This window comes from Lissotriton vulgaris, chromosome 5 (genome assembly GCF_964263255.1).
Source record: "Lissotriton vulgaris chromosome 5, aLisVul1.2, whole genome shotgun sequence".
Classification (NCBI taxonomy): Eukaryota; Metazoa; Chordata; class Amphibia; order Caudata; family Salamandridae; genus Lissotriton; species Lissotriton vulgaris.
In genome coordinates this window covers 1,179,895,235-1,179,922,525 of record NC_141693.1, presented here as the reverse complement: position 1 = coordinate 1,179,922,525, position 27,291 = coordinate 1,179,895,235, and the positions used below count along the sequence as shown (strand labels likewise).

At 44.1% G+C, this 27,291-nt stretch overlaps 1 protein-coding gene across 1 annotated transcript in view; it reads right to left on the bottom strand.

Annotated features, from left to right (window-relative positions):
- The window catches only part of BTBD16 (BTB domain containing 16), an 887,756-nt gene that overhangs the window by 819,605 nt on the left and 40,860 nt on the right, over positions 1-27,291 (bottom strand). The window contains exon 2 of the mRNA XM_086920301.1: positions 25,156-25,240. Within this exon, the coding sequence (XP_086776427.1) occupies positions 25,156-25,240 (85 nt within the window). The remainder of the gene's footprint in view (positions 1-25,155; positions 25,241-27,291) is intronic.

Below are 27,291 nucleotides of genomic sequence, written 5' to 3'. Positions count from 1 at the left end.
CACTTGATTTAGCCTTAAGTTCTTAGATCCTAGCCCTGACAGCACTTCCCGCACAGCCCTGCTTGGATGCCCCTTTTTAGGTGTCATGCGTTGTGGCTGCTAGACTTCCCTTGCCACCAGGCTCTATGTAGAGGGCCTCAGGCCTTACCTGAGCAGCGAGTGCCATGTCTGTCTGAGCCTGACCCTTTGTTGGCCATTCGCCTGGTCCCAGTGCCCTTGCCATGAGGCATCCTGAAGACACTGCTCAAGTGGGTCTTCTACGTGGGCTATTGCGCTATTATTATTTTTCATGCTCTCTCCACCCTATTGCTTGGTTTTACTCCAACAATGTCGGTGCGAGAGGGTGGGTCAAAGTTTAGGAGGCACTGTGCAGGGGCTGCTGCTCCCTGCCATTTTGGCCCCATGCTAGCCCCACTCTACTTCCTACATTGGGTGCTTTGAATCATGCTGGCCAATGCCTTCACGGGCTTGCGGCCCCGCGTCCTCTGTCTGCTACCACTCTCGGTAGGCGTTCTTTGCGGGCCCCTAACTAGTCTGGCTTTACCTCCCCAGCCTGCAACTCGTCCCTTTAAAACCACGTTCTTCTTAGGGAACGCAGTTTTCTAATTTGAAAAATGTATAATACCATAAATAATGTGTCAGTAGAAAACATTAGTGCCACGAACTCTATACCAAAGCAAAGCTCCCCGAACTGTCCTATGCTTCGACAGAATTGCCAGACACCCCCCTTCCTTACCACAGCACAGATGCTTCTACTCGTGTACCGCAGCACAGAACCCCTGAAGAGCCATATCCAACACTGAACTCCTGGCCCCATGTACCCGTCCACGCACGGACACTCTCCCGTCTCCTCCCTTCCATCATGTCACAGGCGAACAGGCTCTGGGGGTCACTGTCTGCATGGGTGATATTTTGCCATACTGCGGCTCCTCTCTTTCACCATTTACCAGACCTCGCCTTGCTGGACTGTCTCAGTTTATTTCTGGGATCACGCCTTTCCTCCCATGGCCCCAATTAGTAGTGCTATGCTTCTGCAGGGTGCCGCCTTTCTCTCTGGGTCTAACCATTTGCAGGGGTCTGCAATCCCATATTTCCTCAGGGGCCATTCCTTTTTCCTGGGTCCCCTAACTTAAAAGCAATTGGTGATACTTCTTCCAAGGGGCCCAACTCCTCTATTGCCAATCCCGGTCCCTTCATTTGCAGAGGACTGCCTGCGGCGTCGACTTACCTACTCATTGCCAGCCGCCGCCTCTCCTCCGTCCTCTGCTCTTCCTCGCTCCTAGCATCACGGTTTGGGCGGTTTAGGTGTCAGTTCCAAATACCGAATCAGTGTGGTGTGTATTATTGATTTGTGATAGGATTCCAGTCGCAAAACAGTAATACTTTATCACCATTTTAAAAGTGGTAGTAACCCATTCGCAAATGGGAAGGAGTCCCTTTGGGAAGCCTTTCCCTTTGCGAATGTTGAAAACATGTTTTTAAGAGCAGGCAGTGGTCCCATGGACCTGTGCCTCCTCTTAACAATGAAACTTCAAAGTTGTATTTTTTCTTTTGAAATACATCCTGTTTTCCTTTTAAAAAAACGGGCTGCATTTAAAAAAGAATCACAGACATGGTGGTCTGCTGACTGCAGCAGATCACCATCTTTGTGATGGTTGCGATTCCTGATGGGTTGTAAATTGCAACCAACCTCATTATTATTCATGCAATAGATTAATTAGCGACCTACTGGAAATCGCTATTTGGGAAACAAATCATACATTAAGAACAGCGATTTCCAATTGCAATTAGGAGATAATCGCAATGAGAAAATCGGTATTCCTAATGCCTGTGCATGTGGCTCCTGGTTCGTTTGGTCGATCTCTGACACTTCATTGCTGTATAAAGGACATCTTGCATTACTTCTGGTCAGTTTTACACATGGTCGCCAACATGCTGTCCTCTCACTCAGCATTCTGCTTCCAGGTGCGAATCACATCAGGGCTCCATTGGTTACATGTCAGGATGCTCAACACTATTATTTAGTGGCTTCTGAGTTTGGTGTAGATGTAAAAAAGGAGAAGCCAGCAGCCCCCACCCACACCCTCAGTGCAGGTGAGATCCAATCTTGAGCAAGCAATTTCTCAAGGATCCCCCCCTCCAACTGCACAGTGGGTTCGTGTAGCCACTAATCAAGACCTGGCATGCAGAAACACAGAAGCCATGCCCCCCCCGATCCCATACACTGCATAAGGCAGTCATGCCGTGTCCCACAGTGAATCGTCCGTTAGCCACGCCGAGTCCCTCAAGCTCCACCTAGTTCCTTAATTAGCCACACACAGGCCAAGGATCACTCCTGGTGGTCGCAAAGACCCCTCTGGTATCCCTCTGCATCCCTGACCTTGTTTCCTTAGAAGATTATGGTGTTTGAAGCTAGAGAGGGAGCGTATTTCTACTGTAGCTGGTTCCCTGGGGTGGAGCACCCTTGTTAGAAGACCATCTTGGATTGAGGTCAGATCACGCCCCAGTGGCAGCTTTATTTTAAGCTTCAGTTATCTGCATATTCTCAATTCAACTGAAAATCAATTAAGATGTGAAACCTACTCAGACTCAACCTGTAAGCTACTCGTAACTCGCAATTGACTAGTTGGAGAAGGCTGGCTCATCTGTTTCTAGACCCATAACCTCATTGTAGAGCTGACAGAGCCATGCTAAGAAACCTTAGCAAGCCTAACCGCAGCTAGATGCCAATGATAGGTCCCTTAGGTCGGTCTGATTAAATGTTTTACATTGGTGGATGTGTCATTTATAGTGTGGCAGAGGAAAACATCCCCATCACAATGATGGAGAAAAGGTTGACTCAAGGCATTCTGCTACAGTGTACAGCCTGGAAGCAGATGAAAATCCTGCCTTTGCTAAAGATCCATTTCGTTGCTTCCTGCTCAGTCTAAAGTACTGGAGAAACATGCTAACCATTAGCTCTCACAATACCTGTAAAACAATAATCTATTACACCCAAGCCTGTCTGGCTTTCGTCCCAGTTGCAGCACAAAGACAATGCTAGTGGAGTTGGCAGACTATATCAGGGGATACATTAGATGTCGGGGGCAGGGTGGTGCTGATTATGTTAGATGTCGTAGGAACCAGTGGTGCAGGGAGGGGGCAAGGTCTGATATAACAAGTGTGCAAAAATGCCCCCTGGCGCTTTGTAAATTGGGGGATTAAGTCCACTCAATCGCGAGCGTCCCTCAGATTACCTGTCAAGCATTTTATATTTTCTTTTATGGGTCTTCACTTTTTAGTCTTCTAATTAGTAGCACTTAGCACTTTAAGAAATGTGGGTGGCTCTGTTGGGCAGCACTTTTTAGCACTAGCACTTTGACAACAAGAATAGAAAAACTGAGTCGATGCCCATTTAGGGCTGTATTCATTTGAAAAAATACTCAATAGATTCTGGGTACCATAAGTTTTGAAAGGCATTATCATGCGGTATTTACTTCATGTTCACTATTAGATCAAGCTTAGAAATGCTTACAGACAGTATTAATGTATGTACATGCTATCAACTGTTTACATTTACTGGCTATTTGCTTGATTGTTTGCCCTTCTTTAAAAATTCACCTTACATTGCAATGTTTTAGTCATAGCATAACTTTTTTTAACATAATGAAAAGTTCTTTAAGGATTTTTAATTATTTATGCCTTTATCACTGTATTCATTGTAATACTGTGAGTGTTGCTATTATCGATATTGAGGTGGTGAGAATTATCCGTAGCATACAATCAGGTTCCCCCAAAGACGTAGCTCGCCCCAGGATTTTTAAAAACCAGGCTGAATTACTGGTAAACCATATAAGCCATATGGCTAAATAATCATTCCAAACGAGCGGCGTTCCACAAGACTGGAAAACAGCGAAGGTTATCCCTATTAAGAAAAAGGCCAACCTCAGCATAACCCAACTGGACAACTATCGTCCCATATCGCTCCTACCATTCTGCGCTAAGGTGGTGGAAAAGATAGTCAATGCCCAATTGATAAAGCATCTAGAAGAAGGCCACCATCTCCACCCCACGCAGTCAGGATTCAGAACATACCATTCTACTGAATCAGCTCTTCTTTTTTGCACAGAGCTATTAAGAAGCAGAGTAGATGAGGGGATGACAGCTGCGCTCCTTCTATTAGATCTGAGCACGGCATTCGACACCGTCTCCCATACTACTCTCATGCTTTAGCGAGGCGGGAATTGATGGCTTGGCTCACGAATGGATGCGCGCATTCCTGCTAATAGACAATTCCAAGTTAATTGCCCTCCCTTTAAATCGGAAGTTCGAGTACTCAGACATGGGGTGCCGCAGGGCTCTATATTGAGCCCCACATTATTCAACCTGTACATGGCACCCCTGGCTAAGATAGTTGAGGCATATGGGGTCGAGATAGTGTCATACGCGGATGACACCCAGCTAATAGTGACACTATCTCGACCGCCCGAGGAAGCCTCAGCTAGTTTCTCGGCATGCCTCAGCGAATTAGCCAGATGGATGAATACCAACTGTCTATGCCTAAATGCAAATAAAACTGAGCCTCTTGTGTTGGAGAAGACTCCGTCCATCTGGCCATCTGCATGGTGGCCATCTGAACTTGGCGCCATACCAAAACCCTCTGAGCAGGTGAAAAACCTAGGGGTCAGATTAGACTCTACTCTGTCTCTTGAACACCACACCAGAGGAATTGCAGGCAAGTGTTACGGAATCCTTAAGACTCTACGCAAAACCCTGGACTCCCTCCCCGCAACTAATAGGAAAACTCTGATCCATGCTCTAGTTACACCCCATCTCGATTACAGCAACTCACTGTACATGGGTTTAATCAAAAAAGGCCTCCAGCGTCTGCAGTGCGTCCAAAACGCAGCTGCCCGACTGGCACTTAATCTATCTAGAAGGTCCTCAGGGAAACGTGCCTTAGCCACCCTTCACTGGTTACCCAAACGTGAACGCATTACATTTAAAAGAATGTGCATGGCTCACCGTATTGCCCAAGAAAAAGGACCAATATACCTTCAAAAACTACTGACCAAGTACCAACCCAAACAACTCTTAAGATCCCAAGGCAGTATGCTCTTTCAAGTGCCCAGAATTTACCGTACACGTATGGGCAGTAGATCCTTTAAATACTTGGCCAGTAAACAATGGAACTCACTACCTACTGAACTCAGAATGGAACCATCAGAAAAATAATTTCGCCAAAAACTAAAAACATATCTCTTCCCGAAAATATGAACCTTTCCTTTCGCCCCCCATCAGTTCTTCTCCCCCTAGTTTTCCCAGTTCAGCCCAGTCCTTGTTCATAAAGCGTGGGGACACACTGTTTTCTAGTGTAACCAGGCACTATATAAATGGCTTTTATTATTATTATTATTATTATTATTATCGACATGTTTACGAAGATGATACGTTTCTTCTATGTCCATTTATCATGTGACAAGTCACGAGTGATTGCACTAGCACTTTATTTAAGAGAAGGCACTTCGCATGCGTGTTATGTGAACAAGACCTCTGGAAGGTCGAAACGCCTCGTGGCGAAGGTTCTGGGCACACAAAAAAATCCTGAGCACTGAATCACGGGTCCGTTTTCATCATTTTCCTAAAACAATTGGATTGTCTATGGCCAATTCCTTGGATATATATATATATATATATATATATATATATATATATATATATATATATACAGATTTCCTGTGTTTTCTCCTCCGATGCTTCCAACGAATTCCAGAGGAACACAGAGAGGTAGCACTTACAGTAGCGTTCTTCAATTTTTTTTTCTATTTTCTGTTTTTTTCCACAAATATTTTCCATTAGAAAGTGCAAAGTGCTAAATAGATCAGGAGCAAACAAACGGCCTACGCGTTTCGGCCAGAGGCCATCGTCTGGGTCACATGATTGGAAGTGCAAGGTGATTATAAAGAGGTTGGATGACCCGCCCCCATTTATAAAAAAAAGTGTATCCCAAGTTAAAAACACATTTAAAGGAACAAGGTTTTGTGGTGGTTTTCAGCCATTCAAACCATGCACTATGTTGTGGAAATCCGATCGTTGGGATTGGGTGCAACCTTATTGGGAGTCAACTCGTGCTTGAAATTTAAGACATGGTTTTTCTTACAAACAAGTCGAGAGATTGATTGGTATTGGGGACACAGTTCTAAGATGGTAAAGTTCCTTAGGTAAAAGTTGCCCCCATAGTCCACTATTAACATGACTAATGATATATAAGGTTGTCAGCATTTGAGCAATATGTTAAAAACAGATATGGTTATACTCTATTAAATAGAAGGTTAAGGTAAAAACTGTGATCATGGTTCAGTGGCTGAGATATAGGGCAGACATTAGAAAGGGGCCTGTTCCATTCACAGTTATTCATATTATCCGAAACTAGTTAGGTTACAGAGGTACAAAGAGGAGAGTAAACCCACATTTCAACACTGTTTTCAGAAAATGTGCAAAATCGCAAAGTAACAAGAATCTTGGTAAAATACCTGATTATTTTTGGATTTTGAAATACACGCTTTATATTAAACAATTTAAGAGGTCCTCATTATATCATAGTAACCAAAGTATTATTCTGTAAATATACTAAAATCTAAAACTGTTAACATTCTCATCTGTTCTATTCCCTTAAAAAAAAAAATTCCTTATTGCAAGGAAAAACAGCAGACATCAGTCATTTACAATAACACAAAAATAAATTCGACTTTACATAATAACGTGAGGGTGAAGTATTTACATGTATCAATAATAATAATTTTATTTCCTATATCCATTCCGTGATGGGGGCCCATATCTTTGTAAACAGCGAGTTCAAAATTCTACATCATCAATAATTTTTCTCTCCAACTAAAATAAGAGGGTGGGTCAGGATTGGTCCACTCTCTTGTGATGCAGGCCCGTATTACCGCCATGCAAATAAAGAGAAAACACATTTTAGCTTTCGGTCTTGGCTGCAATACAATACCCGAACCACAGACTGTTAAAACCATCTCGCTGGTTATATTAATTGTGTATCCCAAAATTTCAGCCAAAAATTGTTCAATACGAAAAAAATTCATGTAATTTAGGGCACAGAAAAAATATATGAACCGTATCAGCGGCATATTGGCCACATCTATTACATTTGGTTCCAGTGGTTGAGCTCCATTTCGAGACTTTCTTGGGGGTGTAATATAAGTCATGTATGACCATGTAATGCTGAGATTTCATTATCCCTGTAATAAGGACTCGATTTGCCAGCATGAAGGATTCACGAATAAGCAGACCAGACATCACACGCTTAGTTTCCCATTTTGTTTGACAAAATACCACATAATCAGGAAATTCCTGAATCAGACACATATAAAAATGGCCTATTAATGTCTTTTTCGTCATGTTTTCAATTAAGGGAATTTTAATCATTCAATCTTGTGCTACTTGTCCTAGCGTCTGTAGGAACCTGCAGATTTGTAGATATTTTAAAAAATCGTTTTTTGGTATGCCATATGCAGTTTGTACATCTGTAAAGGACATTAAGTTACCTTCTGTATAAAGATCCCCTAAATGGTTTATTCCTTTAAGGCTCCATCTAATAGCAATTGGATCCCGAGATATATAAGGAAGTAAATCAGAGGCAATAAATGGTGTCTATGCATTATATTTTGGGATTCCCAAATGTCTCCTAACTATTTTCCACACCTATAGGCCGCTATAAGGATCTTAAATTGTGTTTTCTTAAAATAACTAGGCTCCACCACCCTAAGTAGACAGCCTTTTATCTCTTCGTCCATTACCAGTTCATATTTCAATGGAGCATTACAAAAAGGAATTGAAGCTTTATCACCAACCACAAGTGGACCTACAAATTGTAGAGAGGCAGCTATATAATAGAAAAAAAGGAATACTCCACCCCCTCTCGCTCTTTCGGGAGAATATTTTTTTTTATGTTCTATTCCCAATGTGCAAATTTCGGCTAAGAGCAACTCATTTTCAAATTTAAAGATTTATACACGAAGTCATACTTAAATTGTGTTATCCCCATTGGTACTGCCTGGCAGATTGACAAGAGATAGATAACAATTCTTAATCATAGTGTGCATTTATAGAAAGTGGTACAGGTCTGCATCTGCATTGAGTCCCCATGGTATCTCTGTGCCTTTCAGGATGATCCATTTTGACTCTGCCTTCCATAGCAGTAGAGGGATAGTTCTACTCCATAGAACCTGAGGTTGTTGCTGTTTCCTTCATGTTCTTTCCATATATGCTTGGTGATAACATATGCAAAGTCTTTGTTCTTAATTGCCCTGAGATGTTGTAAGATGTGCAGCTTTAGTTTGTTCACACTACTCCCTATGTACACCTATTCCCATTCACATCGTAGGGCATAGACCATATGTGTGGTCTCACAGGTGATTCTGTCTCTTATGGTCATCTGTTCTCCCAGCATGTTATTGGTTTTCTGTTGGTTCAAGCCATATGTGCTTGCTTTGCATTTTGGACATTTGTAGAATCCTTTTGCTCTCAACCATTGCATTTTGCTGCCACTACTGTCTGATCCCGGCAATGGCTATGTGTGAGGTAATCTCCCAAACAAGGTGCTTTCTTATAAGTTATATTGAGATGATCAGAGGTCACTCCCTTTAGGTCATCATCCCTTCCCAGAATTTTCCAATGGTCTTGGAGCGCATCCCTTATGGTAGTACTTGAAGAGTTAAACTGTGTTATGTATCTCACTTTGTTAACCTCAGGTTCGTCATCCTGTGCCATGGTTGATCTTTTTGAATGTAACAGAGATTCTCTTCTCTTTTTCAGGGTTCTTGATTTTGCAATTTCCAAAACTGTAGCGGGGTATCCTCTGATCAGGAATCTTTTATACATTTGATCCAGTTGTAGAAGGAATTCTTGTTCTTCTGAGCAATTCCTTCGTGCTCTGAGGAATTCCCCATATGACACACTCCACTTTGAACAGCTGGGATGAGCACTATTCGCCTGAAGGATGCTGTTACATGCAGTTGCTTTTCAAAAAAGTGTTGTGCATATCCTCTGTTCTTTTATATAAACATGTACATCCAAGAAGTCTATCTCTGTTTTGTTGATATTGTACATGAATTGAAGTTGGAAACTATTGTTGTTGAGACTCTTCAGGAAGGTGTTCAGTTCATCTGTTTCCCCTTCCCAGATTAAAAACAGGACATCTATATAACGTACCCAGAGTACAATCTTCTCCAAAAACTGTTTGATCTTTTCTGACCAGATTTGTTCAGCCTTCCACATGCCCATTGTGAGGTTGGAATATGTGGAAGCAAAGGAAGTTCCCATTGCTGTACCTTTGCTCTGCTTATAAAATTTCTTATCAAAGATGAAGATGTTGTTTGTGAGGCAAAAGTGCATCATTTCCAATATCCTTTTGGTCTGTTGGAGAAGATTTAAGGATCCTCCCCAAAGGTAGGACTCACAAGCTTTGATCCCGTCTTCATGCCTTATCGATGTGTACAATGATACCACATCAATGGTTATCATTGTGTATTCTTCTTTCCAGGGTATGTTAGCGAATCTGTTTACAAAATCCATTGAATCTCTGATGTAAGAAGGGAGACCTGAAACGTATGGGTATAAGAAGATGTCTAAGAATCTTGACGTGTTCTCAAGTAGTGAACCGCAGGAGCTGACAATTGGGCGACCTGGCGGATTATCTAAACTCTTATGTACTTTTGGCAGTACATAGATAGTGGGTGTAATAGGATGTTTTGTCAAAAGATAGTGCAATTCATTTACATCTAATAGCCCATCTTGATGCCAGTCTTGAAGCATTTTATGGAACTTATTCATAATCACAGGGGTTGGATCTTCATTTAATTTTTCATAGTTGGTTAAATCATTTAGTTGTCTCTTGATTTCCATTAGATATTTCTGAGTGTTCATAAAAACAATGGGCCATATGCATGAACGTATTTTCCCATAGACACAGAATGGGCAAAACCCTTTGATGCATCTGGCCCAATATATATATATATACATAAACTACTTTTTAGAACCATTCTGATGATGGAAACACGACATTCCTGACATATCATAAAGAAGGCTATTGATCTTTAGAAATACTTGAATTAATAAATAGTCCATTAAATGTGGTTTCGTCTGAGGATATCCTAATATTGCCCAATCATTTTTATGAGTGTCCAGTAGTTGTTTAATCAATGGAAACCTTAAAAAAGTCCAAAATACTGTCAATTAGATATTCCTCAGGCAAGCCTACTCTTTTCGATCTCTATGCGTGGGACAAAAGTTCAGCACAATCTTCCTCAGGTCCGATGTGCATTTGAAGTATGTGTAAGGGACTTTTCAAAGGAGGAGGCTCATGAATATGCCTAAATGGAGACTATACTACTACCATGTATGTGGATCCTTAGGTAGGCATGAACAGTGCTCTGTCAATAGAATTTTTCAATGGCCTGGAAAAAGTATGGCAGGAGATGGATCGTTCACCCTAAATGAAATGATTCTGCAATTTTGGTGGTGAGGTGAAGAGTGTCCTCAATATGTCAACTCTCTGGATTGGGGCACAGTCTGAGGAAAGCTCTGTGAGGGGTTTCTTCAGTGGGCGTGTGTTCACCCTAAACACAGCGTGGCTCCTACCTGATAGAAGGCAAGCCCAGTGGTCAGAAATCTTCCAGAGGCAGAGAAACTGTATGCTCAGGCGGGGCCCCATTTAATGTACTAATAATTAATTCAAGAATATGTTTAAGGATTGATAATCATTCTTATTATATGTCAGGAACATAGTGTTTCAGTCATGAGAATGGATCTAAAAGTATTGTATATGTGTAATGTGTTTAATATTCTGTTAACAGTCAACCATCTGTTATTACCCTGATGTGGTCCACTTTATATAAAACCTCAAATAAATAAATGCCAACATTTTTTATTTGTTTCTCTTTACTTGCTCTATTTAGCTCTATTTAGCTCGTTTTAGGCCTCGAATGTGTCTGGAATTCTTCAATGTTCCTTCTTCCTAAAAGAAAGCTACTAGTGTATATCACACCGGCTTATTTGAGTTTGGAAGATTTTTCTAATTGCCTTCTTGTCTGGTGCTGATGCACGCACACAGGTACCTTTAGAAAGTCCTCAGCATTTTTTGAGACTGCATGCTTGATGGTGCACTTTTGCATCTGACCTCTGGGTAATACTGAACACACAATCATCTTCTGAAAATGTTTGCCAATCTGGGAGCACCACCCACGATGTCCAAAGTGAAGAGCATATCATTGCTTTTGGGATATTGAATTTTTTCTAGTGATGGATGAAGATTGGTTTCTCCTTGTTTATTATGGAACTGCTGCCAATGTAGCTTTTGCTGTTGCCAATAGAAAGTTTAATCCGGCTGATAGGGACAGTTGCTAAATGGCATCCTGAACTGAGGTTTCATGAATTCCATACTCTATTGATGAAGGCACAAAGATTTCAGTGATTGAACTTTAGTCTTCATCGCAATTACATCCTTGTCACTGGTGGAGCAATATTAAATATAACTTTAGTCGTGGTATTTCCCTAAATTAGCTTTCATCTGAGACTGGTCATGAGAGGCGCCTAGGGTGTGACGAGCTGGACTCTTGGGCCTAGAGGCTGGAGGTTTCTCTTAACAAGATTTACCACAGGTCACAGCCTTCAGCCTCGAAATAAATTCATAAACTCTGGTTCTGGCATGGGCATCTTTCTTGCTAACAGATGTAAACTCCTGTATCTCACACAAAACCTCACCTCTGGGTTCTTCCTTTGCAAGGTGGCCTTAAGTACCTGATCCACCACTCTGGACCAAGACCACCAGATGATTCAGTTACTTGTATTGACTTCCACTTTGAAGCTGGCCCTCAAAGTGTAGGTCACCCTGTAGATTCATTCAACAGGCAAGTTTTCATCTGTGTCATTGTCATGGACAGATACATTAGTGAGCCCAGGTGTCCCTGAGAGCGGAGCCAGAAACTGGAGACAATATTCATGCTGCTCTTCTATTAGGATGATACAAATGACTAACCCCTCCACTGAGGTGTTTTGCCCGTTGAATGACAGGACATCTGGAAAGGGTTACATTTATTTTTCCTCTCTACCATCAGTCCCCATCAACATGATCATGTCAACCGCAGCAGACCTTGCCACGATGCCACAAGGACTACCCGGTCCAGGGGGCCTCGTGGCAGGAGCGGTGCCTCACTTCACTTGTGCGCCAGCGGGCGCTTAAAGGCCGCCACTGCCTCCCGCACCGCGTGACACCGATATCGGGAGCACTGCTGCAGACCTTGCCACAACGCCGCAAGGACTACCTGGTCCAGGGGGCCTCGCGGCAGGAGCCGAGCCTCACCTCACTCACACGCCAGCCGGTGCATAAAGGCTTCCACTGCCTCCCACACCAAGGGACACCAATACTGGGAGCACCGCAAGGACCTTGCCACATCGCCGGAAGGACTATCCAGCCCAGGGGGCCTCGCGGCAAGAACCGCACCTCACCTCACTCACACGCAGGCTGGCGCATGAAGGGCACCACTGCCTCCCACGCCGGGGGACGCACGCGGGCTTGCCCAGGTGGGCCTCTCTGTGCCCGTCCGTGTCCGGACGAGGCAGGGCAGGGCCCCCTCTCTGACCATCGGGATCGGAGCTTCTAAAAATCCTGGCAACCAGCTTTTAGTTGCGGTTATTTGAACACGGTTGTGGCTGATCTCCAAGAAAAAGTTTAAGACAACCCAGTGCTGTTTGGGGTCGTCCACTACGAGTGTATTATATGTGTTTCTTGCCTGTTTAGCCCGCCCATCCCTTGTTTTACGGTACAAAAGGGGGTGGTGATATAAGGAGCATCTGAACACTCACACCCAGTCAACAGATCTGGGTTTAATCCATCACCCTTCTTTAGCCAACTCTGCCACCCCAGTTCAGACATGGCCATATGCAAATCAGTCTGACCCTGTGCCTCATGGGAACAGTCCAGCCCGAACTGCCAAGCCATGCCTTCCCTGGACCAGAAACAAGCCAGCTTTCCAAGGTGGGTGGTCTCAAGGATCGATTCCTATGCATATGCAACAGTTAACACCCGCGGTCCATACCCCAGCTCTATTCGGTGGATAGGATGGTGCTAGTTCCATGATAAACCTGCATAATAGATTTTCATCACTAACAGGGATGGAGGGCAGTGATTGACTAAGAAATGACAATGACAAGAGAAATGACTTGAGAGAGGGTCTTGATCTAAATCTCCAGCAACCACAAGAGTTAGTGAATGAGAATCCAGGTGCACATGTAGAAAATAACAAAAACATTTTATCGTGGAATATTGCAGGGTTAGCAAGCAAATTCCAGGATCCTCTTTGGCTAAAATTTGTGAGGCAATTCCTTGTGATTAACCTCCAAGAAACCTGGTTGGTGGAATGTGATTTATTTTTGGAGGGTAATAGGGCTTTTTTGTGCCAGCCATCCTCTCAGCTGGGGGTAGACCCAGGGGTGGACTAGTAACTTATATCTCCCTGTCAGTTGACTGCCAGATTCAGGTCATCCCATCCCCTAGCCCGGTTATATTGCCATTGATTTTAAACAGGTGAGACAAAAGTTGGGGATTTATTCATTTTTATAATTCTGCGACTTGCCCATCTGGTGTGAGCAACATTGCTACCCTGGGCAATCTAATTAATCAATCTTATGGCTCCATTGTACACAATTTAACGGTTTCTGGGGATTTCCACATCCACCCTTGCGGAAACCCCATGCTCACCAGAGTTTCCGAGTTGGGTTGCCTGTGCCTAAAGGGGTTTCATTTTGAACATTCTACACATGGGGAGGTATTAAATAACCTGATGAGTGATTTGGACATGATGTGTACCATGTCCATCCCTGACCCACATCGCACTTTCTCTGTACCCACCTTTAATGGGAGAGGTAGAGGGTAATTTATCGATTATATTTTAATCTCTTCCTCCGCACACGCATCATTTAGCAGATTTGATATTGAGGACAGTGTACACAGTGATCACAACCCTCTATATGTGACTCTGCAGGGACCATTGTCAGCCCAGATTAGTGGAGTTGCATCAACGGGAACGCTTAAACAACGGACGGCTTACGCTGTCTTAAATGGTCCCAGATCACTCCAGATCATTTTTCCCGGAAGGTAAGAATCGTGCGCTAACGAGGTAGGGTTGTGTATGGATGAAGGCTCTTCCCCAGGCGAGGTTAATATTACATACGAATACATTGTAACAAAAGTTGGAAAGATTTTAAGCGTCCTGGGTGGCAGAACTGTGCAACCTGGACCGAGATGGTTTAATTTTGCTTGCTCCAAGGCCGCTAATCCTTGTCAGCAAACCCAAGAAATTCTGCACAGGTACGAGTTTGCCGGAATAAATACAAGGAATGCTTGGCAAAAAGGAAAGGAGATATGAAGATGAGGTCTGGAGGGAGTTGATAAACTCTAGTACCCTGCGGAGTAACTCCAGGTTTTGGAACATCGTGAATGGGCCCCTTTTTGATCAGGATAGCGTGAGGGCCCTTGACTCCCAAATCACGGAGGAGGAATGGGTGCTCCATCTTAAATTAATGTTCGAGAGCTCAATGGAGCCCCTCCCACAGGTCAGCAGTGATATGAACGCCCCTGTAGTGAATTTTGAATAGGGTGAGGTGGTGGAAGGCATTTTAGGTTTAACAAGCAATATAGCCCCGGGCCCGGACGGTATCCCCCCGGACCTATTTAAGTCTGACCCTTCATTCTGGGAGCCAATACTTGTGCCAGTGTTTAACGCAGTCGCAAAAAAAATGGGTGCCCGGAGTCATGGGTAAACTCTACTATCGTCCCTGTTTTCAAGAAGGGGGATAGGAATAGCACCCATTGCTATAGGCCAATCTCCCTTCTTGATTCAGTGTTCAAGGTCGTGGGTCGTGTACTTTTGGACAGATTGTCTAGCTGGGCGGAGGAGCAAAAGATTTTATCGGATGTCCAGTTTGGATTTTGCCCCGGGCGTTCTACTGTGGCTCAATGTCTTAATCTCTCCCTGATATTGAGTAAGTATATACAGTTGCACGACGAGGTACTGTATACCTAATGGACCCGTCCTCAGCATTTGACTGTGTAAACAGGGTCAAGCTGTGGTAGGCCATGAAGGCAATGGGGGTAGAGAACAGCTTAGTCGACTTTTTGGAAGATTTGCACAGGTCATCCACGGCTAACGTGAGGTTCTCTCAGGACCTCAGGGTTACCAGGAACCTGGAAATAAAAAGGGGAGTGTATAATGGCTCAATTTTTATTTAATTTTTATATAAATAATCTGGAAAAAGTATTAAGAAACATGGAGGTAGGTTTTCCATTCGTAGGGCGGCGTGGACTTCCTGTCCTACTTTACGAGGGCGATGCTGTCCTCTTAGCGAGGATGGCATTAGGCCTTCAATCCCTACTTGAGGCATTTTCTAACTTGATGTCAGATGGGGATCTGGCCATTACCAACATGAAATCTTATGTTATGCAAGTGGGATCGCGACCCAAAAAAAAGTTTCCAATTCAGGGTTGGCTCTTCCACTGTCCCCAGCACAAATGTTTTTTCATATCTAGGGGTTCTCCTGGATGATCAGTTAGACTGAGTGCAACAGTAGGGAAAGCGTTGGATAGCGTAGGAGTAGAAATTACTATTCCAACTCCAGAGAGTGCAACAGTAGGGAAAGCGTTGGATAGCGTAGGGGTACCCCATAACCCAAACCCAGCCCTGAACCCTAAAAATACCCCTGTACCCCATAACCCAAACCTAGCCCTGAACCCTAATAATACCCCTGTACCCCATAACCCAAACCCAACCCTGAACCCTAAAAATACCCCTGTACCCCATAACCCAAACCCAGCCCTGAACCCTAAAAATACCCCTGTACCCCATAACCCAAACCTAGCCCTGAACCCTAATAATACCCCTGTACCCCATAACCCAAAATTATATATATAAAATTACTTAAATTAATTTATTTAATTTATTTTTGATATTAAATGTTTAAATAAAATGATATACTTACCTATACTTACGTTGTAATGGCATGCGTTGTAATAGCATCTGCTATGTAATGGCATGCATTGTAAAGGCATTTGTTGTAAAGGATCCTGCGTTGTAATGGTGTGAGTTGAAAAAGTATGCGTTGTAAAAGTTGCCTTGAAACAGTTGTATACCCTTATTTTAGCATTATATATTTTAAGTGGGGGACCAATTCTTTTTGTTAGTGAGGTTTTCTGTTCCTTGATAAGGCACCCAGTCAGATGGGCAAATTTCAGAGAGAGTACATCAATCTGAGATTTCCCTCTAAGCCTATTTTCAAGGACAACCCCCAGGTAGGTCATCACTTCCACCTGCTCTAATCCAGTACCATTCATACTTACATGACCCACCAGCGGCTTATTTTTCGTTAACACCATACATTTGGTCTTGCTCACGTTAACCTGAAGATCATTAATCTTACAGAATTCCTCAAATTTATTTAGTGCCAATTGAAGCCCCTTTTGAGTTTTAGAAAGGATAAGAGTGTCATCTGCAAAGATGAGGAGTGGGAACTTTGAGCCGCCTAGAGCAGGGGCATCAGTCGGTGTGTCCGCAAAAAACTGCACAACTCTATTAATAAATAATAAAAACAGGGTCGTGCAAGTACGCACACCTGTCGGACACCATGAGTAACAGGAAATCTCTGGGTAACCTGCCCCTGCCTACCCCATCTGACCTGCGCAAAGTTAGCCTCGTGCAGTCTTATGACCAAATCCAAGAGAACACTTGGCTTGCCCATAGTTCCCAAGGCCTCCCATAGCTTGGCTCTAGGGACAAGGTCGAAAGCAGACTTTAAGTCTACAAACGCAGCATAAATAGTTCCTCCACCCAGGGACACCACCTTCCAATAAATAAGAATGAATATAAACACCTGGTCGATCGTACTGACACAGGATCTAAAACCGGCCTGCATGGGGGATAAGATATTCTCAGCATCCATCCAGACCTGAATTTTAGCCAACACCATCCTAGATATAATTTTCTGGATTGCGTCTATAAGACTAATTGGGCGGTAGTTCTCTGGGGCGGAACGACCCCCCTTTTTAAATATAGGTAGTATTTCTGCCCCCAGCCAAGAGTCCGGAATCGGAGCCCTAATCGCAATTGCGTTCGAAAGTGTGGTAATATACTGCACCCAAATCACCGGATCATATTTAAATAGGTCTGCCGGGATACAGTCCATGCCTGGGGCCGTACTCGCTTTTGTCAAACCCAGTGCAATCTCTGCATCTTTGGACTCAAAAACTGAAAGAGGACACAGCGGCCTTGACAATGAGGCGCTCACCTCAGGGCCACAAGCAACCACTATTTCGGGACCCCTAAACTGGGACTCAAAATATTCTACCCAGTCGTCCGCTGAAACATGATTTGAAGGAGTTTGTAATTCAGGGATACTTTCCCATTTGACAATCTGCCAAAATTTAATCTGATTTGTAGACAAACTTGCCTCATAAAGGTCCTGCCAGTGTCGATCATCCCATTCTCTCTTAGCCTCTCTCTGGATCTTTTTGTACTCAAGCCTTGCCTTCCTGATGTCTTTACTAACACAGGTTTTTAATGCCCTAATCAGGGAGCTATGTGCCTGTTATACCATTTGTGCCCTGATTTCGCGGCCAAGATTTCCCCGGGCTTGATGTTTTTGGAGAAAAGGGCTTGCAGAGTACCAAAAAGCTGCTCATGTAATACTCTTATATGCACCAGATTGTCCAAGGGATCGACCAGTGCCTGAATGGCATGCAATGTATTTAAAACTGTGTGGGAAATCTTGTCCAAAACTGCGGGATCTTCCACTACCCTACTCCACCGCACCCTCCGCCTATCATTTGTTAAAATGACCTGTGCTGTAGCACACTCAATGGCTCTAGTGCCTACTGGGTTACTTTCAAGCTTCAAACTGAGGACCAAAGGGTTATGATCACTCTCCAGACGGGCAAGAACTGACATGTCCACCAAAGATGACCAGAACTCAACTTTGATAAGGATATAATCGATTCGACTCGTTCTGATACCATTGTCGAATGTAGCCCTACCAATTTTATCGGAGAGTGATCGGCCATTAACAGCTCTCAGCCCCCACTCGAAGCAGAATCCTAACCAGTGTAGTGCAGCCTCTGTCCCTTTCTTAATAGGTTTTAATTCAAGAGAAGGGACATTCCAAAGCTTGTCTTCTTCTGTGAAGAAGTCCTCCCCACCCCCTACATAGGGCTCAAAGGTACAATTAAGATCCCCGGCCACAACTACGAACTTGTCCCTCCCTAAAGAACTAAGGGCCAGATGTAGGTAATTCCGATTTACCGACTCTTAAATACCGACTCATACCGATTCGGTATTTAAGAGTCGGTAAATTGGAAGGAGGCAGATGTAGGTAAAAAATTACCGATTCTGTAAGAGTTGGTAGTTACCGATTCTGTAAATACCGAATCTGTATTTCCCATTGATTCCTATGGGCCTTGAAGCCCATAGGAATCAATGGGAAATACAGATTCGGTATTTACAGAATCGGTAAATACCGAATCCTGCAAGGGTGCAGGGGGTGTCACTTTGACACCCTCTAGCACCCCAATTCCGGACTTGTGTGCCATGTGGCACAAAGACATGCCCTAAGGGCATGTCTGTGTGTGACATTGCGCAGGTGTGCATGCACAGATGTGCATGCACACCTGAATTCGGTATTTTACCACCCAATAGGATTGGGTGGTAAAATACCGATTCTTAAGGACCTGTGGCACTCTTAGGAGTGCCACCTACATGTGGATATTCCGAATCGGTAAATATACCGATTCGGTATTTTACCGATTCTGTAAATTTACAGATTCAGTAAATTTACAGAATCGGTAAAATATAGGCCCCCTACATCTGGAAACCCTAATACCGGTCGGTAACGGCCGAATTTGGCCGTTACCGACTGGTATTAGGGCTCCTACATCTGGCCCTAAGTAGAGAATCAAGCTCATTAATAATAATCACCGGGCTCCGCCCTCCAGGGAGACCACAAGAATAAACATTAACAATAAGAATTTCCTGGTGGTTAGGCCTGGTGAGCTTTATCCCAACAATATCTGGGTTGGACACAATCACCTCTGTGGGCCTATAATTAAGAGACTGCTTTACCCAAATGGATAAGCCTCCTGATGCTCTGCCCATACTGGCCCTAATGGCGGGTTTATAAAAATTAAGATACCCTAGGCGATGTATTGGATCTGAGGCCCAAGTCTCCTGGAATATTATAATATCTTGATTGTCCACAAAATCAGCCCACTCGCCAATTGCTACCTTGCTTTTCAACCCTACAATATTCCATGAGACTATTTTAAGGGGAGCATCCTGACTGACCAGCTGGGTTTGAACTAACACACTCAAGTTAGACCCTGGTGACCACTCATCCTCCGACGAGGATTCTCTACCCGGGGACTCACTCACTAGAGAGACCGGGGGAAAGCTTCTAATGTTAGCACTAACTCCCTGGCCCACCTGATCCTTCTCAGTAATATTACAAGATACGGTGCTACCCCCAACAGAAGCTTTCTCCCCCTGGAAAACCTCCACTAATTGTAGGCTACCGGGTTGTTTGGACAAGCCATATCCATCAGATACGTTAGGGTGTCAGTCCACCCCACTTAAATCTGTGAGAGGATCAAACCTATTGGACACGGGGAGATAATGCAGCACCCAATCAGAAAAATTTTCACCATAGGGTCCTACCCGACGAGGTTTTAAGTGAAGATTGTAGGGACCACGGTTTGTGCGTGGATAAAAGTAATCAAGGCCCAATGATTGGATGTCACCCTCTCTTCCAAACCTAGGTGGTCTTCGGATGTAATCTACCACCCAGGGATCCCTGAAGTTCACAACAATACAGTCCCCCTCTAAATCCTTGGTACTATGGCCCACCCAGCTCACCCTTCCAACTCCCAGTATCTCAGTGTTTGAAGAGGGGGGAAGAGTTCTATTCTTGTTCAGCCAGTGGATTACCTTGTTTTTCAGCTCCCTGTGTGATTCTAATTTCTCCATCCCTAAAGCTCGTAAACCCACCAATATAATCGTATATGGTGCGGACTCTGGGGGGAGATTTATGCAAGGGAGACATTCTTTAGGGGCCGCCTTCTCCAGCGAAGATTGCCCATCAAACTTTCTACTAGCTGCTGGTACACACGATGCTGTCTGCAACCTAGGCACCGCCTCCGTCTCCCTCCCCCCAATCCTGGTAATACCTGGAAGATTTTTACCTACAGGATGCTTCTTCAAGCACAATTGTTCCGGCTGGCTATTAGACTTCGCAACAGAGGCCTGTTGGGCCTCTCTAGAACCATTACCAGATCCCGAACCCTCCGGAATTGTATCAGGAACCTTGGTACTATCCATACTTCTTGCCAGTTTATCCAATGTAAGTGAGTTTCCTACAACCTGTTTCTCGATCTGATCTAGTTTGGAGTTAATCATCCTAGTTCTCTCCAGGAGTGGTAACATCAGAGATTTCACCAAAATTTCAATGTTACCCAGAAACCCGCCATCATCAATAACACAGAGAAGAGATTGATGAATAACTTCTATTGGAACCCTAGGCGGGCTAGGGGGCTGAACAACAGCTGGTGGAGCCAAAGCATTGCTATTTTTCTTTTGTATTTTAGCCAGACCACCCTTCAAACGACCACCCCCTCTTTCCTTTTTATTACACGTATTAGTAAGTGGTGGCCCCTGGTTCTGGGTTGTGAGGATAATCTATGTACCAAGGGAGAATTAGATACTCCTGTATTGCAATTACTAGAGACCGAACTAGTAGGGGATACGTTTACAATGGAACAACCCACATCATCAACAGCAGTGACTACCGGCGGGGGACTAGCACCACGACCTGGTTGACTTGGTGGTACGGGTGAAACCACGGTCCCAATAAGTCCTAAAGACGAGCGCTTCCCCGTTAGTAAATCCAGGGACAAGCGCTTCTCAGTGAATGCTATTTCCTTTTCAATAATTGAGGTGGCCCTTTTAAAAAATTGATCCAGGGTACCAGTGACCACCCCTCCCAAGGAAGAAAGGGTTACATTTCTATCCTTCCCAGACCGTAGAGACATATGCCTAGATGCATCAACCTTTTTAGGAAGTGCAAACGGTGCGAATCGCAAAAATCAGCCGTTTGCACTTCCTAAATTGGTTTTTGGGATGCATCAAGCATTTTTGGAAAATCGCTATTTGTAGCGAATTCCAAAAATGCGATTGCTTCTAAGGAATCGCAAATTTGCGATTCCTTAAAAGCAATGCATCATTGACAAAACATTTGCGATTTTAAAAATTGCATTTGCAAATTACCACGAAGTTGAACTTCGTGGTAATTTGCAAAATTGTTTAAAAATGCACTAAAATGCATTTTTTAAACTGTTAAGTTACAGACACACATGTCCTTTGGTCATGTGTGTATGTAACTTACATGTAAAAGTGCATTTCATGGGTGCAGGGGGGGGTCCTTTGGACCCCCCTCTCCACCCTTGAAAGGCTTTGTTGAATTCCGATTTCAAATTGCGAATTCGCAATTCCCATTCATTCCTATGGGCATTTCAGCCCATAGGAATGAATGGGAATTGCGAATTCGTTATTTGAAACTCGCAATTTTATTGCGATTCAGTAAAAATTGCGATTTTTACCGAATCTCAATAAAATAGTGAAATAAATGATGCATTGCCATTTGCGATTCCTTATTTGCGATTCCTTATTTTTCGCAAATAAGGAATCGCAAATGACAACGTTGATGCATCTAGGGGATAGTAACTTATTCCTTAACACCTAAACACACGTAAGAAAGTCACGCAATATAAGTGGGATACTTATCTAAGGTAGAAGAATACAAGAAATCAAAGGGGAATTGCCGATGAAAGAGGGGGGGCCCAGCCCGGCCTTGGACGGCCTTAGACGGCCCACCCTTTGCCCGGGCTTAGCCCGGCGCTTGCCCGCGCGCGTCCCGCGACTGTGGAAGTGGGCGTAACTAAATAGGGAGGTGGAGCGGGAAGAGGACCCAGGTGCGACCGGTCACTCGCCGCTAAGAACCCTGGTCCTCGCAGTCCCGCGGTCCGGTAATAGCCCCAAATCGGCGTCCTTCCCAAGATGTCAGGCAGCAAAGATTATGGCAGGCAAATGTCACTGGCTCCGAGCGCACTTATACCTCTTCCCTAGAGGTTAGGTTATTCTGGAGATTTAAATGAAGTCTCCTGTGCGGCGGTTGTCCTTTCCGGTCCTGGGATAGCCTTATGTGGCCTTTAGGTCTTGAGGCCGCCCCTTTGTAGGTGCTCGTGGTCCCCCATGGTTCTCCTCAAGTCCCAGAGACTCCCCCCCACTAGCTCCACCAGCTTTTCACACAGGCTGGTGGGCCAGGAGGCTTTTTCTACAACAGGGGATTGGCAGGGGGGCAATGGTCCGGCAGGTAGGCAGACTAGCACAATTTGTAAAAAAATGTTTTGGTGTATGAGCAGGGAAGCAGGAAAGCGGGGTGAGCTGGTGATCCCTATAGCTTCTCTCACCACTCTCACCCTGCTCCTGCCTTGCTGAACAGCTGTGTCACTGAGTCTCCGTGAAGCTGTTCATTAATAGCTAATCCCGGCTCTTGCAGCGCTACAGCACTCGCGACACTCGCAGCTCTCACCCTCCAGCTCCCGAGCACCTTACCGCTGCAGCCCATGAGCACCACTCGTCGTAAAGCACCGAGCTCCGACCTCTGAAACACGGCAACGGCGTGTCTCACTTGTGGCTCACGGCTCCTGGCTCCAGCGGCTCACAGATCACGGCTCCCGGGTCGGCACGGCTCGGAGCTCACGGCTGACGGTAGGCAGCTGGTGGCGGGCAGCAGGTGGCGGACGACTGGCGGCTCACGGACTCCCTCTCCACGCGGCTCTCTACAGCAAATTTTTAAAGGTGTCAAATATTTTTTATTGGTAATCCCCTAAAAGGTCTCTGACTGCCAGTTAAGGCTCACAGGAAACAATCCTATCTTAGGTGTGAGACACACTTAACCTCGATGCACTGTTGCTATATGTGATTCATAAAATGAACACCACTATTTAGTAAACAGTTTTCAAAAGAATAAATGAACAACAATCTTTAGCAGCTAAAGATTGTTGTTCATTTATTCTTTTGAAAACTGTTTAGTAAATAGTGGTGTTCATTTTATGAATCACATATAGCAACAGTGCATCGAGGTTAAGTGTGTCTCACACCTAAGATAGGACTCTAACTCAGGCACGGTTAGGACAAACGTGCTACCTCTGCTGCACGCTTATGTCAATACTATAAATATTTAAGTTTAGTTTCTAAAACTATTTCTGTAAAAGCACAGGAGTGCTCCGCTCACCACCCATATCACAGGAAACAATGTCACATATGGCAATGGAAAACATATTAAAACAGTCACTCCAGCAAGGGCTTGAGCCAAGTCCAGCTCAGTCCACTCCCAACTGGTCAGCTGAACCTTTCACAGTGGAACACTTTTCATATCCTTTACATCCTGGGGCTACAGGGGTCTAGCTCAACTAGCCAATTAGAACCATTTCAGTGCTTGATTACAAGAGGGTGTCAGCCCTTCCGTAAAAACAGTTGTGTTCTGAGCAGCTGGTGGTGGAAGGATTTCTTTAACTGGCCACTAACCAGTTCTTGGAGATAAGCCTTAACCAAATCCCTTCGAGAATTTGCACCATCCAACCATTCCTTTTCTGAAGTAGCCTCTTAATTGCACAACCTGCTCAGGATCATTCAAAATGGCAAACTCTCCGGGCCACTATGGTTAGCTCTGAATCTCCCCGAGTTGACATCTTAGCTGATGAGAGCTCCCCCGCAAAATAAACCCTGATTGGTTCAAAGATGGGGTTCCCATCTCTGGAAAGTGGAAACATCCTGGCTGGGAGGGGAGCAGCTTCAAAGGCACATTCCAACAAGGAGTACCATAAATCTGCAACTATTGACAGTCAGTTCTTTGCAATGACTATGCACTGTTCCTATCTACCTTAAGTAGAAAGTAATTACTCACCGACACCATTCTGCTAGCAGGCCCAAGTAATCTGTTTTTCCAAGTATTTCATACCACTTCAAGGAACTAATAACTACCTCTAGGGGACACAGAACCTAGCAGAGCTGAATTAATTACGGTCTAGTCAGGGATTAACCTATTTTTATAACATTATGTTTGCAGTGTATTTAAAACAAATCGTATATTCATCCCTAACTTACACTCTTGATAAATTCGAATTATAACAAATATTACTATGGTGTGTTAATGATTGAAGCTGTGACAAAAATACCATTACCATAGCAAACGTCTTCTAACACGTATGCAGTGCAATGGCATACTAATCCAAATATTAGACACGTCCTCTTCAAACATTATGCACTCAGGCCTTCAAAGCACTACATACAGGTACCATAGCTAATGTTCCAAGTTGCTTTTGTCGATATCAAAATAATTTTCCTTTACATTTGTCTGCTGCAGCTTTTCACACAACAGTTCAGAGTTGCACTGCAAGGCCTGAAGTCATATTTTTTAAGTTACTTAAGAGCATGATGCAAATTAACACTGATGCCCCCACGTGGCATTTAACTTGATGCCACTGGTGCACTCCTGGTACCATATTACTGTAGCATTAGTTAAAATGTAACTCCTTCAATTGGGTCTAGCCAGTCTTTCACCATGTTTAGGGGCCACAGCATATGCACTGGGAGTCTGAATAGCAGTCTCCCACTAATTAAACTCAAAGGGAAGGTCTTGTCAAGGAAATGATTGGGACACTCAAAAAGATGCACATTCCTATAATTATGTTTAGTAATAAAGAGCATAATTTACTACAGTGATGTGAGCAAAATCATCTTCCACAGATTACACAGAAAAACATATTTTTCTATGTGGATTGTGTGTGGGTAATGTAATCAGAATCTCTAACGCGTGATAAGGGGGCAGTTCATCAACGAACAACCCAATTAGACCCTACCTGCACCATACATATTTCTGAATCAGCTACAAGTCCTGCTATAAGTCCTTCTTCCATAGTGTCACTACTGCTCTCTGAGGATATTGCTCTTTACAAAAAATAGAAGACAGTCAGTTATAGAGGGGGAAGCATTTCTAGCTTACCTTATGACTATGAATCCGTGTTGCTGCTGCCTCCTCTGGCGAAAGACCTCCTGTTAGCGCTATGTATGGAGTTCTCAGCATATCCCTAGGAGAAACAGATTAAAAAAATTGCAACTACATTCTTTAAAGATTGTGGGAGAACAGTAACAAAAGTGTTAGCTTATCGAGCCCCCCTCCATTATATTTAAAAGAAAACCAGCAAAGACATCATCTCTGTGCAGCAAGATGACACAACCAGCCCACCCCTCCAGACGTTTCAATTTCAACAGAGGAATAAGGCAGAATGATATAGGTAAGAATGAATCATTCATGCTGCTTTAGTGAATGTATAGAGACATTGTGATGTACTTTTACTTCAGTAAATATCAAGCAAAAAAACTAAAAGATAGCAACATGTTTTATAAGACATTATTAGACACCAAAAGCACAGACTTTGACATCTTAAGTCAGATGATTTTTCCTGCACAAGGAGGTATATATTAATAAATGAGCAGTATGTAGCGTGTTGCTTCTCGTTCTACTATGAAGCAAAACGAGGTATCAGCATTACATTTATGTTCCTGCCTTTGCTTAGCTGTGTTGCAGTGCAGCTGACAAGAGGGGTTTCTGAGAATGGTTTTAAGGAAGAGGTTTTGGTATAGGCTACAGAAAGCTTCAGCTGTCAGTCAAAGCTTATGTTTTGATAAATAATATACATTGAGATAAATCTTAGATCAGCTTAAGGCAGTATATTCTCTTTATCTCATGTAGACGCATCATAGTTTGTCTAAAAAGAGCCTCTACTGCACTCCATGGTTGGTGAGGCGTCCATGCACTGCATTGGAAGTGCGCTCCTACACTCAATTGTGTTCTACACCTTGGGGAGAAGGTTTTGTGCAGTAGTGGGTTGCTTCCTCCTCTCAGTGGCATGGAGAGCACGGGACCCACGTCTAGGCATACCCGTCCCATTCTGGGTGACAAATGCAAAAAGAACAATTGATGTACAGAGATCTGGGCCTAAATCCATTGTTTTTTTGCTCACCATGCCATGCCAGTTTGGACCCAGCCATATGCAAATCAGTCTTGACCCTGCAGCCAGGATGCTTGTATCTGGTCCAGAGAAGACATGGCTTGGCAGTCCGGTCTGGACTGTTCCCATGAGGCACAGGGTCAAGACTCAATTGCAGATAGCTGTGTCTGACCAGGGGTGCCGAAGTGAGCTAAAGAATGATGTATTCAACCCAGATCTGTGACTGGGGGTGAGTGTCTGAAAAGTTTCAGTGATCGTCCATCATCTCCTTGTGTTTGCTTTGTTCGCCCTAAGTTGGCAGGGTATACCCAGACTTGGGTCCCTTGCTCACTTTGCCACAAGATTCAAGCTAGCCTGGCTGATGAGATAGGCAGGGGCACTCGTCAGGGGTGTCCTCTGTCGCTGTATCTCTTCAGGCTGGCAATGGAGCCACTAGCGGGGTGAATGCGACTGGATGCGCAGGTAGTCGGTTTGCGTGGGATCATGGGCTTTCCGATCATTTTGCTTTATATGCGGATGATGTCTTCTACTTTTTAACAGACGTAAACAGGACAGGGCCAAGGCTCCTCCGCATTATGCAAGTCTTCGGTGAAACATCCGGACTATATATGAACCTGAACAAATCCACGAGTGGGCGCTGGGGGAGGCTTGGGAGTCTTTCTATCAGACTCGCCGAAGGTTGCGTGGGATAAGAATATAGTTCCAATTTTGGTGAACAAGGGAGGAGATGAAAATTTGGGCGCATATGCCCCTCTCCATATATGGCAGGTCGGCAATTTTTAAAATGGCGTCCTTGCCTCGTTTGCTATATCAACTGCAGAACCATCCATATACGGTGCTCCCCTTGTGGTTCCGTCAGGTCAATGTGGCGCTGGGACAGTTTCTATAAGAGGAGGGGAGTCCAGGGTGGCGCTGCGGACCTGCTTTCAGTCCACATATTGCAGATGGCTGGCTACTTCCGATATTCAATCGTATTATATGGCCTCACAGCTACTAGTATTAAATGAGTGGTGGTATGGTGGTCGGGAAGACCCCGCCTATGCGGTGGAATGGAGGCTTATGGGTGAATCCACTGTGCATACTATTCTGTTTTCTGCGTCGTTGTGTAATTCCCTACCGTCTGCCAC